This window comes from Petaurus breviceps, unplaced genomic scaffold, assembly GCF_028583685.1.
Source record: "Petaurus breviceps papuanus isolate PSGF00001 unplaced genomic scaffold, PetGlider_PUasm1.0 91041, whole genome shotgun sequence".
NCBI lineage: Eukaryota > Metazoa > Chordata > Mammalia > Diprotodontia > Petauridae > Petaurus > Petaurus breviceps.
In genome coordinates this window covers 27,130,531-27,149,210 of record NW_027187400.1, presented here as the reverse complement: position 1 = coordinate 27,149,210, position 18,680 = coordinate 27,130,531, and the positions used below count along the sequence as shown (strand labels likewise).

Here is an 18,680-nt window from a genome sequence, read left to right as displayed (position 1 = left end):
AATCCTGGTTTTGCCACTGAGTACCAGTATAACCTTGGGCAAAATTCATTCTTTTGTTATTGTTGCTGTTACATTTTCTGTTCTGATTTGTCTCTCTACCTCCCAAATCCTCTTTAGAGAAGGCCAACATTTATGTGTGTGTGTGTGTTTGTGTGTGTGTGTGTCCATTCCTTCTTTATATTTCTCCTCCTCTGGAAAATTAGGGTGTTGGGATAGAACAGAGGGGTCAAACACATAATCTATGGGCCACATGTAGTCCATGATACTCTTGAGTATTGCCAAACCAGATTAAGATATAATAGAGAAATATTGATCAAAATACATAAAAATACAATAAAACATAGATTATAACAATATGTGGTTTTCTAAGTCAATATTCAACCCACAGGGACCCTCCCTTATATTTGATTTAGAGGCCCACATCTCTACTGAAGTTTGGTACCCTTGAATTAAATGCTTTCCAAGGCCTTTTCTATCTCTAAATCTCTCTTTCTATGACCCCCGCTCTCTCTCCATGGAGACGAAGCCCATTCCAACTTTTGGTAGGTCCTATTGTTAGGAATATTTTTCCTAATATAAAGTCTAAATTTGCCATTTTGGAAAGTCTGTCAATCATATCAAAAAGAGAACATGAATGTAACATTTTTCAATGCACAAAAGAAGAAAAGGACAAGGACACAAATAGCGATCTTAAATGATTAAATTTAGAATATATTTTTTAAACTACCTATGTTTATAGTTGGTTTGTTGTCCTTTGTTCTGGAAGAGGACCAAAATGAAATCACTATGCTCAAGTCAAGGCTCAGTGTGTCTGACTGTGGCTGATGAGGCCAACATGAGCTTGGAATGTTTTATTTACCATGGGTTGGGCACAAATAGGCCCTGACACCATTTGGAGTGGATACTCTCAATTTGCACATCTAATGTTTCTTTTGAGCTGTTTCAATTCCGCTTCGCTCATAGAGCACAGTACCGGCATGCCATGCTGAGTGGCTCCCATATCACACAATCAATTCCAAAGTTCTCGAGACCTTGAGAGTGTCCTTGTATAATTTCTTCTGACCATCCTGTAAACACTTTTCCTGTATGAGTTCTCCATAAAATAGGTTTTTTGGAAAGTGTGTATTTTATATCTGAACAATGGGGCCAGCCCATCAGAGCTGAATTCTCTGAAGCAGAGTTTCAGTGCTTGGCAGCTCAGTTTGAGAAAGGACCTCAGTGTCTGGTACTTTATCCTACCGGTTGATCTTCAGAATCTTCTTAAGACAATTCAAATGGAAGTGACCCTGTTTCCTGGCATGGCTATGGTGGACTGTCCAGGTATTACAGGCATACAACAATGAGGTCAGCACAGCGGCTCTGTAGACCTTCAGTCTGGTAGTCAGTCTAATACCTCTTCTCTCCCATACTTTCCTTTGGAGCCTCCAAACACTGAGCTAACTCTGGCAATGTGTGCATCAACTTCATTATCAATGTGTACATTCCTGGAAAGTATACTACTAAGGTAAGCCAACTTATCCACAGCATTCAAACCTTCTCCATTTGCTGTAACTGACGGTTCCATGTATAGATGGTGTGGAGATGGCTGATGTTTTTCTTGGTGTTAAATGTTAAATGTTGGGCCGAAAAGAGCACAAGCAGCAGAGAACTGATCCATACTTTGTTGTATCTCAGCTTCAGAGGCTGCATTGAATGCACAATCATCTGCAAACAGAAAATCATGCACCAGCACTCCCTCCACTTTGGTCTTGGCTTGTAGCCTTTTCAAGCTAAAGAATTTACCATCAGTCCAGTAGCTGTCCGTGATGCTGAGTTCATCCTCATTGAAAGCATTTGACAACATGGCTGAAAACATCGTGATAAAAAGCAGGAGCAAGCATACAGCCTTGTTTCACTCCATTGGTGACTGGGAAAGCAGGAGAGCATTGTCCATTATCTAGAACCCCTCATGAAATTTATGTACAGAGCTGATGAACTTCTCCAGGCAACCAAATTTTGGCATAATTTTCCTTAAGTCCTCACGACCGACAGTATCAAAGACCTTGGTCAGTTCTACAAACATTGGGTACAGGCCTCTGTTCTGTTCCTGGCATTTCTCCTGGAGTTGTTGGGCTGCAAACACCATATCAATTGTTCCTCAGCCCTTTCTGAAGTAAAAAACCTAAGTTTATAGTTTTCTTAAACAATCATCTTTCCTTTTTGTAAAATTAAATTAAAATTAAAATTCATGTATTTGCTGATTGCATTCACAATAAAAGATAAATATAATTTTTTTAAAAACAATAAATACAAAGCAATTTTAGGAACATGAGCACTAGGATCTAGGTGTGGAGGGTCAAGAAAGGCTTCATTTAGAAAGTGGTACTTGAACTGAATCCTCTGGTAAAGACATTGTGCTGCTACTGTATACGAAATCCATTGGCATAGTGTTCTCTCTGTAGGGCATATCTGCTATTTTTGTAGCTGTTGAGTGCTGCTGGGTTTCATCTATTTAAAGACATTTCTTGGACTCTCTGCTTCCCTCTACACATGTCCCAGAACCTAGCCAAACAGTTAACCAATGTCAACAGAATATCTCCAAGCCAAACTGCACTTTGGTTGGTGATCAAAGGACATGGACCCAGACAACCATTTGACTTAAGGTTAGAAAATTTCTTGTAACTCCCATTCAACCCCTGATTGTAAGTCAGTGTTACCAAGCTGTATTTTTAAAACTCTGTCAAAACAAAACAAAACAGAAGTGTGTGGAGGTTGGGGCAAAAAGTTCAACTCACTTCCAAGATTCTCTGAATGGCATGCAAATGAAAAAAAGGACAGAATGAGAAGCTAAGTGCAGTACCTGGGCCACATTCTTCCTTTTATGAAATATTCCAGCAACAAAATCAGTTTTGATCTTCTTTTGTATACCTCTGCCCAGGAAAGAAATGCTCTCTCTCTCTCTCTCTCTCTCTCTCTCTCTCTCTCTCTCTCTCTCTTTCTCTCTCTGTCTCCACAAACACACATACACATTCCCACAAGATACCTTAGTCCTAGAAATCACTAGTAGAGATTTCTTTCATTGCTATGGTGAAACTATTTTATATCTCTTTAAAGACTTTGTGGTCTTCAATTTTTTTAAGCATCCTATTCTATAGAAAGGAACTTGGTCCCTCTAACAGAAAGCAGTTTTGTATCTGCATTGAGTTTATGAGTTGAAGATGTAAGTAGATGGCATATACATATTGGGAAGTAGTTGGTTTCTTCTCTTGGTTCCCTCAGTCCTCACCCCTACAGGGAAAGGAGGTTAGAGATAGAAGAAGTCAGGTGGTTGATGGAGAGAACCCTTTTGTTGGAGAAAAGGCAGTCATTATAACTATAGTTTTTCTCTCTCTCCTTCTGTCCCTGAGAAGAAGGATAAGAAACTTAGGAGCAGAGAGAACAGAGAGGACAGAAAGGCTATGTCTTTATCATTATTCACCTAGGAGAGAAGCAGTCTATATAGAACAATTGATATGGTCCTGGACTTGGTCAACAAGATCTGAGTTCAAATCCTGACTCATTCACTGACTGGCAGGGTGACCCAGGGCAATTCACTTAACCTATCTGGGACTCAGTTTTCTCCCCTGTTAAATGAAAGTAATAGTAGCACCTATCTCCCAGGGTTGTTGTGAGGATCGAATGGCATAACACATGTAAAGTGTTTTGCAAACCTATAGAAATGATAATGTTGATGAAAAAGAATATTGGTCTTGGGGTCAAGACCTGGGTTTAAGCCCCAGTGTTTCCACTTAATTGTGTGACAACCTCCATAAGCCTCAGATTCCTCATCCATGAAGTGTAATTAATAGTCTTACCAACCTCACCGGGTTATTGTGAGGAAATTGCAATGTTAGCTGTAAATTACTATATAAATGCTAGTCTATAGATGATTCAGTTCAATCAACATTTATAATTTACTTATTATGAATCATAGAAGCAGTCTGATAACTAGACAAATGTGCTAGATTTGGAGTCAGAAGATGGGTTCCACCAATTGCTATGGGTCATCTTGGACAAATCCCATGACCTCTCTGGCTTCAGTTTCTTCATCTGTAGAATGAGGGAGTTGGGTCATACATCCTCCAAGGTCCCTCCCAGATCTGAATCTATGACCCTATTTTCCTATTAAGCTACTTGACAATATGATTCAAACACAAAAATCTAGTCCTTGCTCTTAACGAATTTGTATTCTTTTGGGTGAATTTGTATTCTACTTAAAGTAAGGAAAGTTCCAAGTAACCAGAAAGCTGAATTCATGCTGCCTGGGAGAAGAGTGGGAGTAGGTGGGTAAGGAATTTTGATGCAAAACTAATATAAAGTCCTAGAATTGTCCAGACAAGAAACTGGGACAAAAATTCAGTATGAGCTAGAATGAAGACACAAAGAGAACTTACATACTATTCGGGATGGGGATGGAAGAGGATACAACATTTAATAGATAATTTAAGGGTGATCAAGAAAGGCTTCCTGTTAGAAGTGGCATCTGAGCTAAGCCTTCAAGGCTTACCTTGAAGGAAGGTAAGGATTCTAAAACGAGGAAAGAAGCAGGGAATAAGTAAGTACATCTCAGACATGAGAGACACAGCCTATGCAAAGGCCTAGAGGTAGAATGCCAAGTTCAGGGAACAATGAGTAAGGCAGTTTGGCTTAGAATATGTGATGGAAAGTAAAATGAGACCAATGCTGAAAGGTAAGTTGGAGGCAGATTGGTATTTGAAACACCCAGGTGAGGAATCTGATTAAGCAGTGAGTCAATGGGATTAGTGAGCAAAGCACCAAGTCATATCAAGATTTTTTTACTAATAACTTATTCTTGAGGACTACTTCACTCTTTAATGTTTATATTTAGCTATTTTCAGGAGGGTAATGACTTTATAAAGAGATATAGCTGAATGGAAAGGTGTGATACTCATCTTCTAGTTAAGAATCCCTGTGGTAGAATGACCTTGGGTTGTTCTCTCAAGTCAAGAGTCAAAGGCCTTATAGAAGTTTATGGTCTTGGGATTCTGCATGTGAAATCCCAAGAATCTATTATTAGGTATATTGTAGAAAACATTCTTGCTCAGATACAGGCTGGATGAGATGGCCTCCGAGGTCCCTTCTACCATGGAACTCTATATGTCTCTGGGATTCTAGGTCAGATACTATCCAATTTTTTAGTTTACATTCCCTGTGTAATGGGAAAATAGTTGGATTTGGAGTCAGAGAACTTGGGTTTGAATCCTGGCTTTGCCACTTACTACCAGTATAACCTTGGGCAAAATCCATTCCTTTTATTGTTATATTTTGTGTTCTGATTTGTCTTCCTCCCTCCCAGCCCTTCTTTAGAGAAGGCCAATATTTTATATATGCATGTGTGTGTGTGTGTATATATATATATATATATATATATATATATATATATATATGTCCATTGCTTCTTTACACTTCAGTTTCCTCCTCTGGAAAATTAGGAAGTTGGGCAAGATCAGAGGGGTCAAACACACAACTTATGGGCCACGTGTAGCCCATAACACTCTTGAGTATTGCCCAAACCAAATAAAAATGTAATTGGACTAACTACACTTGTGGAAAATATGGCTCTTTGGTGCCATATTTATTCTCTAACCATAGTACTATTGCCCACCAAATGGCAGTCTACTAATTATGGGGAAAGTAATAGGAAATTCCCTATACTAATAAAATCATAGGTCCAGTCAATCCCATGCACCCAAGGTTGAATCATGGGCAAATCAGCAAGCAGCTATCAAGAAAGGGACGGGAAAGAAATAGGCTAAGAGGTGATGTGTTTGGAGGCTCTCTGATGAGGGGATGATTAAGAACAAAGAGTAAGATCCAAGGTTTTAGAGGATAGTGTTTTAGAGAGGAGGGAGAAGTAGGGAAAAGGTGGAGTAAATGGAATGGGTAGAAGAAAAATGGTTCAAGGCAAGGAAGAGCAAGAAGAATAGAAAGTGGGAAGGGTGGAATGTGAGAAAATTGCTCTGATTGGGAGAGGAGAGAAGAGAAGAAAAGGACCACAGGCTGGGTAGAGACTGACAACTTCGCAGATGATCCTTGGAACCTTTTGTTGCATCCTCAACAATATTTATGACACGCCTGCCTCTGTTTTCCCTTATCCACTGGTAATACCATAAGTTAGAGACAGTGTCCTGTGCCAACAGGAATAATACAGATTTACTTTGAGATTTCCCACTTTTTAAAAAAATTGTTTACATATTGCAGCACAGAAAAACTGTCTGGATATATGGTAACTGAGCTTGAATCCCATGGAGGCAGTCTCCAAAGTCTTAGTGGAGAAATAAGCACTAAGACTTTGGGGGTACCCTGTACAGTAATTCCCTGTACAGGAGCATGAAGGAAGATGCCCTTGAAATGTCAAGGGAAAGCAGAGAAGGCTTCTAACTCTTTGGGTAGACTCCACCCATGGCGATTGTGGGACAAGAGTCAAACAGGATGGGCAGCTATGGACGGGTTGTAATCTGTACTGTTGAAGGGGACTACCCTCATTGATCAATTCTAACTCACCACATCTGATGAAAGGACTTGTCTCTCTCTTTTTAACCAGTACAGTCCCTTCTCAAACCTCTTTCCAAGTAGCACAAGCAGGCAAAATTTCTGGTGGTGTTTGATAATGGCCCCAAAGCCTTACTACTTGGAGTCTTTTAAAAAGAGTTCCAAATGCAGCTCGGATTGGAATTTAATGATTTCCTGCCCTCCTTGCTCCTCTTCTGGAAACCCACAGCTACAGGCATCCTCTTCTTGGGCAGTCTGAATTGGTTTTATAAATGCTAAAACAGAAAGAGGTAGATGGATGGTTAGCTCTGGTTCTCTGCCTGGGTGATTCTGTTTTGTTTCTCCTGAACTGGCATCTTAAAACAGGTTGGCTTTATTATTTCTCCCCTCCTGTCCTCTCCTCTCCTGTTCTGTTCCGTCCCATCCCCATCCTCTTTCTCTCTCGCCCCCCTCATCTCTCTCTGTCTCTCTCTCTCTCTCTCTGTCTCTCTCTCTCTCTCTGTCTCTCTCTCTCTCTCTCTCTCTCTCTCTCTCTCTCTCTCTCTCTCTGTCTCTCTCTCCTCATTTTTCTCTCTCTCCCTCCTCATTTTTCTCTCTCTCTGTCTCTCTGTCTCTGTCTCTGTCTTTCTCTCCTATCTCCTCTCTCCTCTCTCCTCTCCCCCGCCCCGATCTCCTAGGCTTAAGCTACAAGTACAGTGATCACTCACTGGCCAGTCTCACTAAAATCAGCATGGAAGCTCTGACCAGCTCCCCTTCCCTTCTGGCCTGGTTTGCTCTTGCTCAGCCCAGTGCCTTTCACCCCTGGAGAGGCTCGCCACATCAGCGTAGGGCTTTGTACAGACATCCAATCATCTTTAGCCTGACTGCAGCTCTGATCTCTTGGGCTCAAGTGATTTCCCTCAGCCTCAGTCTCCCCAGAAGCAAAGTTTTATAGGCCTGGGCTGCCAAGCTTGGCTACAAATCAACTTTCAGAACGCAGAGAAGCAAGCTTTCTCATCTACAAGGCTCACTAGTGAAGTGAGAAAATTTTCTCAATTCTTTACTTTGATTTAAGAATTTTATTTGTTTGTTGTTCAGTCATGTCCAACTCTCTGTGACCCCATTAGGGGTTTTCTTACCAAAGATACTAGAGAGGCTTGCCAACTCCTTCTCCAGCTAATTTTGCAGATGAGGAAACTGAGGCAAACAGGGTTAAATGACTTGCCCAGGGTCACACAGCTAGTAAGTGTCTGAGTCTGGATTTGAACTCTGGAAGATGAATCTTTCTGACTGAGGCCTGGTGCTCCATCCACTTTGCTGCCTAGCTGCCCTTGACCCTTTCTACAAGTGACCAGAAGAGAATCCAACCAGGTAAATTGAAATGCTCCCCATGTCCCAAATGCAGCTACTATATTTCAGAGAGACATCTATTTACTTTTCGGGGTATCCTGGACCTCAGACTTGCCTATCTTGGTTAAATGGTGAAAGCGTCAGAAATTAAAAGCAAAAGTGAAAATGATTTCTTCACAGCCCTAACCCATTTACCAGAGAAAAACTGCTCAAAAGGGATCTAGCTGGGTTTTACACCATTGAGAGAATTCCTCATTTATTAAGGGCACCCCTTTTTCTCTTCAGTAGGCATATTTTTTGCACCATTGGCATTTTGGGCATCTCTTTTGTTTAATTGTCTGATTGATATCTTTGTTACAAATTGATATAAATTGATTTTGTGTCACCTTTATTTCTAAGTTTCAGAGAGGTTGAAAAGCAGCTCTCCTGTGATCACAGTCAGTAAGCATCACGGGTGAGATGTAAGCCTCAGTCACCCTGCCTCCGAGACAGGACCGCTAACCACTGGGCAAAACTTCCTCTGGGTGCTGAAATCCTCACAGACCCTTTAAACCTTACTGCTGAATTCTAAAGGCTTCCCTGGCTTTTTTCATTCCCCTCTCAAGTCATGTGTCAATCTACCTTGAGGAAGGAAGGAAACAAACGTTTGTTAGGCATAAATGCCAGGCACTGTGCTAGGCACTTTGCAATTATTGTCCCACTTTGTCTTCATAACATTCCTGGGAGGAAGGCGGTATTAATGATAATAGCATGTATATGTTGTATATAGCATGCATCAGGCACTGTGCTAAACACTTTACAAAAATTATCTCATTTGAGTCTCACAGCATCCCCAAAAGTAACTGCTGCTATTATTATCCTCATTTAATAGTAGAGGAAACAGTGGCAGAGAGAGGTTATGTGACTTGCCCGGGGTCACATGGTTAGTAAGCATCTGAGGCTGGATTTGAACTCAGGGCCCTGTGGAGTAGGAGCAGAGATGGTTTAGGAGTTCCTGGAGGTGTAAACATCTGATCCATTCTTCCCCTGAGCTTCTGAACTCGAACTACCATCATCTCATCATCCATGCTGGTACTCACTCACAGGAGGAAACCTGGGAAGGGCTCTTACTTTGCTTGAGTAGGTAGGGCAGTTTCTTTTTGTTTCTGATGCCACAACAGAACCATGACAAGAGGAGAAGCACAAAGAATCCTATAGCCATGGTCAGAGCCAGAGTAAAGATGACTAGTTGGTGGTCCTTATCTTAAAAAAAAAGAAAGAAAAAAATCAGAGGGTGAGAGAACAGAGGATGGATAGCAACCCTGATTGTGGGGAGCCTTGTGACAAATTTATTCCGAAGCATGATGGAGGGTGATAAACTTTTGTACATTTCTAATATGTCAGCTTTGGTGATAAGATAGGACCCTACAAATGTGATAAATGAGTCATTTTTCCAGACATAGACATTTAATGGTCTGTCTATCATACACACGATCATATTTTAGACTGTGAGCTTTTAGAGGGCAGGGACTGTCTTTTGGGGGTTTTTTTTGTATCCCTGGTGCTTACCACAGTGCCTGGAACATAGTAAGCACTTAATAAATGCTTAAGGAAAAAAATTCCTAATGACTGACAAAAAATGCTTATTGATTTTATCTTTATAGATCAGGGTTCTTTTTACATGGCACTGAAAAATCAATACCTGCCCAAATGTCTGGAGGAATGTTGAAGAATAGGATAACTGACCACTGGGGGGTGGGGGGGGGGGGGGGGGGGGCGCCAGGAATATGGAGGCAGCAAATGTTATATTAGCTTTTCTTTTCCTAAGATTCCAACATTCTTGAATTTCTTGTCTCTGATTGGTGCTAACAATAGTTTCAATCTTTGTTCTACTGAGATATTCTAAGTGTAGTAATCAATCAATAAACATTTATTAAACACTCACTTTGTACCCATCAGGTACTATGTAGGTAGGTGCTGGAGATAGAAAGTGAAACAATCCCTACCCTCAAGGAACATACATTCTATAGGACATATTGAATTGGCCCTTTAAAGCCGGAGGAAAAAAATTCCAAAGTTCAAGATAGGATATTACTTTAGACCATGCCTAAAACACACTACTTTATTTTTTCTATATTATGTGGCATCCAATTTTCTAATTTATGTGGGGTTTGTTTTGTAGTTTGTCTTTTTTTGTTGTTGTTGAAACTATGATTTCACCAAGGCAGGGAGCTCTAGTTAAGTCTAGTCTAGCCTTCAGTCAAATCAAGTTAACAAGCATTTATTAAACACCTGCTTGTGACAGGCCTTGGGCTAGGTGCTAGTGATACAAAGAAAGGCAGAAATAGTTCCTACTCGCAAGCAGCTCACAGTTTAATGGGGGAGGCAGCATATAAACTACTATGTACTAAATAGAAATATATGTATGTATGTGTGTTATATGTCTATATATGACATCATTATGTCTATGTATTGCATATACTATATATTACATCTATATACAATATCTATAGTGTATATACTATGTATGTATATGTATATGTATGTATATTATACATGATAAATTGCAGGTAATATCCAAAGGAAGGCACTAGGAATAGGGGAGATTAGGAAAGGCTTCTTGCAAAAGGTGGAATTTTAATGAGACTTAAAGGAAGCCAGGACACAAAGATGAGGAGAGAGAACATTCCAGGGATGAAAGATAGTCAATGAAAATGCCTAGAACTGGGAGACAGAATGTCTTATGAGAGCAATGGCAAGGGCGGCAGTGCCACTGGATCAAAGAATACATTAGGGGTGAGTAAGAAGACTAGAAAGGTGGTGGTGAGGGCACAAAGTTATGAAGGGTTGGGGTTAAAAAGCCAGAGCATTTTATATATTTGATTCTGGAAGCAATAGAGAGCCATTGGGATTTATTGAATGGGGCGGGGTTGGGGGGGGGAGACACACAACGAGGTCTATTTGAAGATCAATTTGACAGATGCATGAAGGACAGATTGAAGTGGAGAGAGAATTGAGACAAGGAGACCAATGAGAAGATTATGGAAAGACAACAGACATGAGGTGATGATGTCCTGGAGTTGTGTGGTGGCAGTATCAGAGGAGAAAAGGGGGAGCATACAAGAGATGTTACAAGGGTGAAATCGACAGACCTTGACAGCTGATTGGATGCGAGACTGGGAGACAGAGTGAAGATGGAATGAGGAGCTGAGGATGACAAGTAGGTGGTGAGCCTGAGTATCTGGGAGGATGGAGGCACGCTCGGCAATAATAAGGAAGTTAGGAAGAGGGGGAGACTTGGGAAGAAAGAATGAATTTCATTTTAGACAGACAGGTTGAGTTTGAGGTAGCTATAGGACACTCAATGCAAGATATCCAATAGGCAGTTGAAGATTTTAGTCTGGCAATCACAAGAAAGGATAAATAGATGTAAGAGTCATCTGCACAGAGATGATAATTAAATCCATGCTGATGAGATCACCAAGTGAGATAGTATAGAAGATGAGAAGAGGACCCAGGGTAGAGCCTCAGGGGGACCCACAGCTAGCAGGTACAACTTAGATGAAGATCAAGAAAAGGAGACAGAGAAGAAATAGTCAGAAGTAGGAGAAGAATGAGGATAGGAAAGTGCCATGAAATCCTAGAGAGAAGAGAATGATCAACAGCATCAAAGGTTGCAGAGAGGTCAAGAAGGATGAGGACTGAGAAAGAAAGATCCTTAGATTTGGAAATTAACTAAATCACCGGTAATTTGGAGAGACCAGTTTTAGTTGAATGATGACGCTAGAAGTCAGACAGAGGGAGAGGAAAGGAAGCAGAGGCACTAATTGCAGACGGTCTTCTCAAGTAGCGCCTTTTGGCAACTTATCATCTTAGAGAGTGGCCTGGGACACTGTTAAGATGTCAAGAGATTTGCCCAGGGTCACACAGCCAGTTTGTGTCAGACATTAATTAAACCTGGCATTAATTATTAACTAATTAATTAAACCAGACATAAATTAAACCTGAGCCTTCTTGACTCTGAGGGAAGTTCTCTAACCACTATGGCATGTCTCCTCTCAAGATATAGAATACCTGTGTACAAATCAGAATTCTTATTAAATTCTGAGTCTTCGAAACTCCACTGAGTATCATTGCTGAGATGATGTGCACCAGATGGACTGAGCGACAGCTAGTATGGAACAGCCATGGCAGATTTACATTACTTAGATATTAATCAGCAGCTCACCAGTACGTTTGAGAGAAATGGGTGCTGTTACGGACATTGTATTCGGAGAGGCATCTGTTTTGGTGGAGCCACAGACCACATCTCTTTTATTTGTTCCATTTACAAGCACGACTAGTCCATTCAAAGAGCAGCTGAAGTGAAATGAGAAAGAAGCAAATCATTAAAACTTGCACGTGATTAATATCAGAAACCAAAGCAATTACTTCTATTTGAGTTCATGGAAAACTACTAATAAAATGAATTTGAAGTTAATAATGATGATTAATAATTATTATTATATTTGAAGTTAATAATCAATAAATATTTCACAAGATCATGTAACCTTAGAGTTGGACATTAAAGGTTTTCTAATCCAACTCAGAATCCTGTCTAAACTATCCTCCAACATATGAGTGTTCAGTTTCTAGCTGGATACCTCTAGGAAGGAAGAAATCATCCTCTCCTGAGACAACCCATTCCATTCTTGGATACTAACTGTCTAATGGGAATAGGAATGCTGTCACTGGTGCTGTGAATATTGCATTGGTGCTACAACTTGTGGCAGGTTTTTCCTTACATTGACCCCTAAATATGTCTTAGATTCTGGAAGAATAGATTTGAAATATTCCCACATAGTATTAAAAGTCATGGAAGATACAGAGAAGATGACAGCAACATCCCTGCCCTCATGGAGCTTACAGTCTGGGAAGGATAATACAAGGACAGAAATAACTATAACAACAACAATAATAATAAACAACTCATACTTGCATAATTCTCTACCTTTTAAAAGCTCTTTCCTTACAACCCTGTATCTCCACTTTACAGACAAGAAAAGTGAGGCTCAGAAAGTGATTTGGCAAAAGTGGCGGTGCAGGGCTTTGAAGCAAGCTCTAAGACCAGAGCTTTCTACACTGTATTACACTGTTTCTCCAATACGACGTGAAAATGTAATGGAAGACATAGAGTTCTATGTCACTGAAGATGCAACTGTGGCTGAAATGGCCAGGGAGAAAATGCAAACAGAGACAAGAACCATGGACAGAACCCAAGGAACCATCAGCATTGATAGGATGGGAGGAGGGGATATCATGGAAGAAGTCATAAATGAAACAGAGATACAGGAGGAGAAGAAGGAGACTATTATAAAAGCCAAGGGAAGAAAGAGTTTCAAGGAGTTAGTAATCAATAGTGTCAAACACAACAGAGAGATCAGAACCATTGGACTTAGTAATTAGGAGGCCACTGAATACTTTAAGAAAGAGAAGGTGATGGGAACAAAGGGGAAGAGATGGAGGGAGTTAGAGAAGGGAGAGAAGGGAGTAGGTAGAGAAGGGGGAAAGGAGGGAGAGAGAGAGGGGGACAGAAAGGAGCAGAGAAAGAGAGTGAGGGAAGGAGGGAGGGAGAGAAGAAGGAAGGGAGAGAGGGAGGGAAAGAAGAAGAGGAGAGAGGGAGAGCATTAAGTCAACAGCAATGAAAGAGTGAATGACTAGAATTGAAGCTATTATTCACGTCATCAATATAACATTTTTTTCCAATAAATGACTCTACCTGATGTACTTGATTAATATGTAAAACTTTGGCATTTCTTATATTAAAGTATAAATTTAACTTAGAACCATCATTGAATAATCTAAAGAAAATTAATGTTATACATACTTTGTCCAGTGTCTACAGTTCCCCCGTGTCTGATCATTAAAGGTACCAAAGCTACAGTCTCTACAACCTTGCAAAAAGTGAAAACAGAGATGGAAGAACATGAGTATTTTCATCATTTTAAGGACTTTTTTTCCTGGTGTAAACATCATAATGATTTTTTTTGATGTCATAAAATGATGTAAAACTGTACAACAGTTCTCAAAGCCCTGTGAATTGAAATAGCCTTGAGGTTTTCATTCCAATGACAAGCATTTAAGGAAGCTTTGTGAGTGTGAATATATTTGAAAACACTGTGATATAGGATGGATGAGAAATATTCAAATCATAATTTATTGAAAAGAATTCCTTATTTACTAGTATGCTTGACTCAGCCACTTATATATGTCTCATTAAATGTTACATCTAATAGGATCATAGGTTTAGAATTAGGAAAAAAAAAACTTGGCAGTCATCTAAGCTCAGTCCCCTCATTTTAAAGATGAGGAAAATTAGTCCTAAGGACATTAAATAGCATGCCCAAGATCATACAAGTAGTAAATGACGCAGTTAGGATTTGAACCCAGATCCTCTGAGTTCATGTCTAGCATTCTTTTCATTCTACCATGCTGCCTAGGAGTCTCCCTATACAGTCTTGGAACAATTAACAAGTTTAGAATGTCTAATAGACTTCAAGGAGGGGAGAAAAAGACCTACCTTTTCCTGTAAATTCTTGACCTTGCTTGCAATCTGGTTGACACTTAGAACATCCTGCTCCAGAACAATGATACCCAGACATACAATCACACTCTGTATTATTTGTTGGAGTACATTCTCTCTTAGTTCTGAAAATACCTTTAAAAAATCCAAATCCATTTGAAAATAGGACATAAATGTTTATTGGCAAGTTGTATAATGAAATCTTTCACTCCCTCTGTTCCCCACCTCCACTAGCAGAATGTAAATTCCTTAGGTCACAGACCTTTTTTGTCCTTGTATATCTATTGACTACCACTGTGTCAAACACATAAATGCTTGTTGGGGGGGGGGGAGAGACAGAGACAGAGTGGGGGGGGAAGAGAGGGTATAACGATTGTTGAATAATAAAAATAAAATTGAACATATGACTATCGTGATAAAGTTTCTCATGACTTTTAGTGCTAAATTAACTGTAAAAACATAATTCCTTCATGTTGGTAAGTAGAAACATATTCCCATCAACTATGAAATAGTATTTCACCTGGAATAAACTTTCAATAAAATGCTACTTTTCACATTTTAAGAAACGAAAATTATCTCCATGTACTTATCACTACAGTAATTTTTTTTTTAAAGCAATCGAGGTTAAGTAACTTGCTCAAGGTTACACAGCCAGTTATTTCTGGGTGTGGTGCTAAGTATCTGAGCCCAGATTTGATCCCCAGGTCATCTTGACACTGGAGCCAGTGCTCTTACTCGCTGGGCCACCTGGCCGCCCCTCACTACAGTAATTTTTTAAATCCTCAGTATATATAGGAAATAGCACTCATGGTATTTGAAAAGTAGTGGAAATGGAGAAGAGGCTAAAAAATGGATATTCTCTCTCTCTCTCTCTCTCTCTCTCTCTCTCTCTCTCTCTCTCTCTTTCTCTCTCTCCCTTCCTCCCTCCCTCCCTCCCTCTCTCTCACTCTTTCTCCCCTTCTCTAACTCCCTCCATCTCTTCCCTTTCAACTTCCCTTTCTTAAAGGGAACTCTGGATGTGGAACATTACATATACTGTCATTCCTGTTGAATGTGTTGCTTGGTTTTGATGAACTGATTTTTAAAAATCCATTGTCATAAGGAACGGCTCAATAGGTAGTATAAGGGGAGAAGATATATTTGTAAATGAAAACTATCTAAAAACACAAGATAATTTTAAACAATTTTTAAAATCATGAGCATAGAGAGAACTTTAACACAGCACAGGGTCAAAGTTTGTCTATTTATCACTAATCTCAAATTGCCCATATATACATACACACATATTTATAGATTCACGTTTATACATGAGAGCCTACCTACACATCTCCTGCATATGTCACATGTCCTCTGTTCACCGTCTGTACTAGAGAAACTATTTGGGGGGCATGGGATGCAAGCCTGATTTTTGTTTTTTCCATAGTCTGTACCATTCCAGAAAGTACCTAAGGGGCAAAAGAAAGGAATCAAGAGATTCTGGTAAACTTTAGCACTTTACAATCTTCACTGTAGCATTCAAAAATATTTAAAGACACAGGGTAAATAAAAATGCAGAAAATTTAGTGGTTCCTAGGTGCTCTGGCAATGGAGTTACATTTTGATTAGTGATTGATTGAATTTTAAAGCTGAACCCTCCACGAGCATGCTTCAGGAATAAACACAGAATCAGAAAAAAAAAAAAAGATAAGACATAAATAAGGCAAAATTAAATAGACTATATACATCTTATGGCTAATTTAGAACAGAATCATTGCTTATCCTGATGACTGGGTCCACTAAGAAGGGAATTTTCCTAACTATTCCACTAAAATTATATTCAGGATGAACCCAAGAAGTTAATTAAAATCAAGTAGGATGACCACGAAATTAAGAATCAGTCAGTAGGATAGACACGAACATGTCCTTGGTTTTTGTTCTTACCTGCTGGACAGCTGCCACAGGAATCCTGGACCAGAGTTACACAGAGTAGTAGGGCAAGAGCTAGCATTGCATCTGGTTTCTCGGAGCCGTTTACCATTTGGAGTCTTGGAGAAAGGTGGTCCTCAAGAGGTCAGTTCCCACAATACTCTAGCCTGTTGCCACAATCTTCACTCTCAAGGAGGTGATAAAGGTGATAAAGGTAGGTTATGTGTCTCATGAACTAATTGTCCACCTGGAAATTCATTGATTACCTACAAAAATCCAGAGATGTCAACCCAGCCTTGTTCTGGAAAAACAAAAGAAGCAGGTGCCCTGACAAGCCTCTTCTCTTTGGTCTAAGCTTGCCTAAGTTTTCCTAATTGCAGAACCAACTTTGAGAGTATCTCCCTGAGGCAGGTCCAGTTTCAGAGTCCCATGGCAATGATGTCCAGAGTTCAGCAATGCTTTCTGCATACCTAGAACAAGACACATTTGTTCGATTGATCCATCCATCAACAATATTTCTTAAGCACCTGCTAAGTGCCAGACATTATGCAAAGCTCTGGGAATTCAAAGACAGAAGTGAAAGTCCCTGCCCTCAAGGAGCTTACTTTCTATCAAGCAGAAATTCCTGAAAAAGGAGGGGAAATACTTATCAATTATTTTTTTTTGAGATTTTTCAGATATATCTCCTTGGCACTGCTGATCACTAAAGCCTAGAATAGATAAACCAGAAGTTTCAATATCAACTAAAGTGATCTTTTGGGGAGGGAGCAGCATCTCTGTGCTCAAGCTGTCTTCTTTGCAGACATAGATTTGATCTGACATCTGAAGCAAAGCAAAGGAAATATTAAGCACAATAAATACTCTCTTTTCTCATATCTATTTTATGCAAGGCTCTCAGGACCTGATCAAAGGGAAATCACTGAATATAAACGATGAAATGAGAAGGAAACAGGAAGCTCAGAAAAGCTAAAGATGGAGGAAGTTCTGCCAAGAACAAACCTGTGTAAGTTTGGGGGCTGCGTTCAGAGAGTTCAATTTCTCGATCTCAGGAAAAGTGAGCTTTTTTATAGCTGTTGCCTTCTAAATCTTCCTTACGAGCTCGGGTGACTCAGTGGGGGGGAGGGGGGGAGGGAGGAGGAGCCTCTTGGGAAATCCCCTCCATTATTTTAATTGGAGCTCTATCAAGACTGAAGTTAGCTGCCCCCAAAATCCCCTAGGGCTCTTTATTACCAGGGTTAATAAGGTCTCTGATGATTTCTTAGAAGCAGTTTCTAACTCTCTATTAGGATTTTTCTTAGGTTTTCCTGAAAAATCAAAGGATTTAGTCCCTTCAAAGAGCCCTCTAAAACTGCCTTTCACCCTGCCTTCAGAATGTTTGAGACCTCATAAAGATAATCATCTTAACCCTGAGATATCCCCTCAAACCCTGTCCTGTTACATGCTGGGGAATTTTGGGAATTTTGTAAGAATAAAAAGGGATGGCTTTCACAGTCTGTGTCATCATTGAACCAAAGCAATTTCCTATAAGTGGAGATCATAACTCTATGGCACATATACCGGATTGCCCAATGAGCATTAAGATTACTCAATAGATTTTTGAAGGGAACTAACACCTATGAGTTCATCAATATAAGAAACTCTCAGTGTGGAAACTCCTTTTAATGAAACAAAAGGCAACCCATCTGAAGCTTCATGTCTTAGAGGGTTGTCTAGGGCCCTGAAAGGTTCAGTAAGCTGCTCCAGGTCACATAGGCTGAATATGTCCAAAAGTGGACCCCAACCCCTAGTTTTCCTGACTCCATGAGTCACCCTCTATCCACTATAACAGGCTGTCTCATCCTTATTAAATATCTATGCAGAATAGTAGTTCATTATTTAATTTTTTAAAAAATAAATTAATAGTAATAGTAAATTATAATAATTAATAAATTAAATAAATAAATAATTTTTATTGTTATTTTAAAATTTTTTATATCAACTTCATCTTTCAGTATCTCTCTCCCCTCCCCAACCGAGAGAAGTAAACCTTGTAACAGGCATTTATTAAGTACTTTTTATGTTCTGGGGAGAAACTTACAAGGAAAGAGTTGAAAAGTGAAATCTTCCCTTTTTTTTTTCATCTACATCTCATAGGAACATAGAAGATGGTTGGCTGACTGGATAGATGAGAGAGAGAGAGAGAGAGAGAGAGAGAGAGAGAGAGAGAGAGAGAGAGAGAGAGAGAGAGAGAGAGAGAGAGAGAGAGAGAGAGAGAGAGAGGGAGAGAGAGAGAGAGAGAGAGAGAGAGAGAGAGAGAGAGAGAGAGACAGAGAGAGACAGAGAGAGACAGAGAGAGAGAGACAGAGAGAGACAGAGAGAGACAGAGAGAGACAGA

General features: G+C 39.9%; 1 protein-coding gene across 1 annotated transcript; it reads right to left on the bottom strand.

Moving 5' to 3' along the window:
- Positions 1–5,415: 5,415 nt before the first annotated feature.
- On the bottom strand, positions 5,416–17,416 carry TNFRSF9 (TNF receptor superfamily member 9). Its single transcript, XM_069078347.1, has 8 exons — positions 17,306–17,416; positions 16,322–16,776; positions 15,721–15,846; positions 14,399–14,536; positions 13,706–13,772; positions 12,068–12,198; positions 8,971–9,102; positions 5,416–6,806 (listed from the first exon to the last, which is right to left on the bottom strand). Exons 2-8 carry the CDS (start codon positions 16,416–16,418, stop codon positions 6,667–6,669), a joined length of 831 nt encoding a protein of 276 aa, XP_068934448.1. The 5' UTR covers positions 16,419–16,776; positions 17,306–17,416; the 3' UTR covers positions 5,416–6,666.
- Positions 17,417–18,680: the final 1,264 nt, after the last annotated feature.

Bases quoted from the DNA above. Each gene is read 5' to 3' on its own strand.
- TNFRSF9 (XM_069078347.1), bottom strand. From the start codon at position 16,418: ATGGTAAACGGCTCCGAGAAACCAGATGCAATGCTAGCTCTTGCCCTA. The intron at 15,847-16,321 runs GTAAGAACAAAA...TTTGCCCCTTAG, and splicing joins CTGTGGCAGCTGTCCAGCAG to GTACTTTCTGGAATGGTACA. The intron at 13,773-14,398 runs GTAGGTCTTTTT...ACTTTTTGCAAG, and splicing joins TCAAGAATTTACAGGAAAAG to GTTGTAGAGACTGTAGCTTT.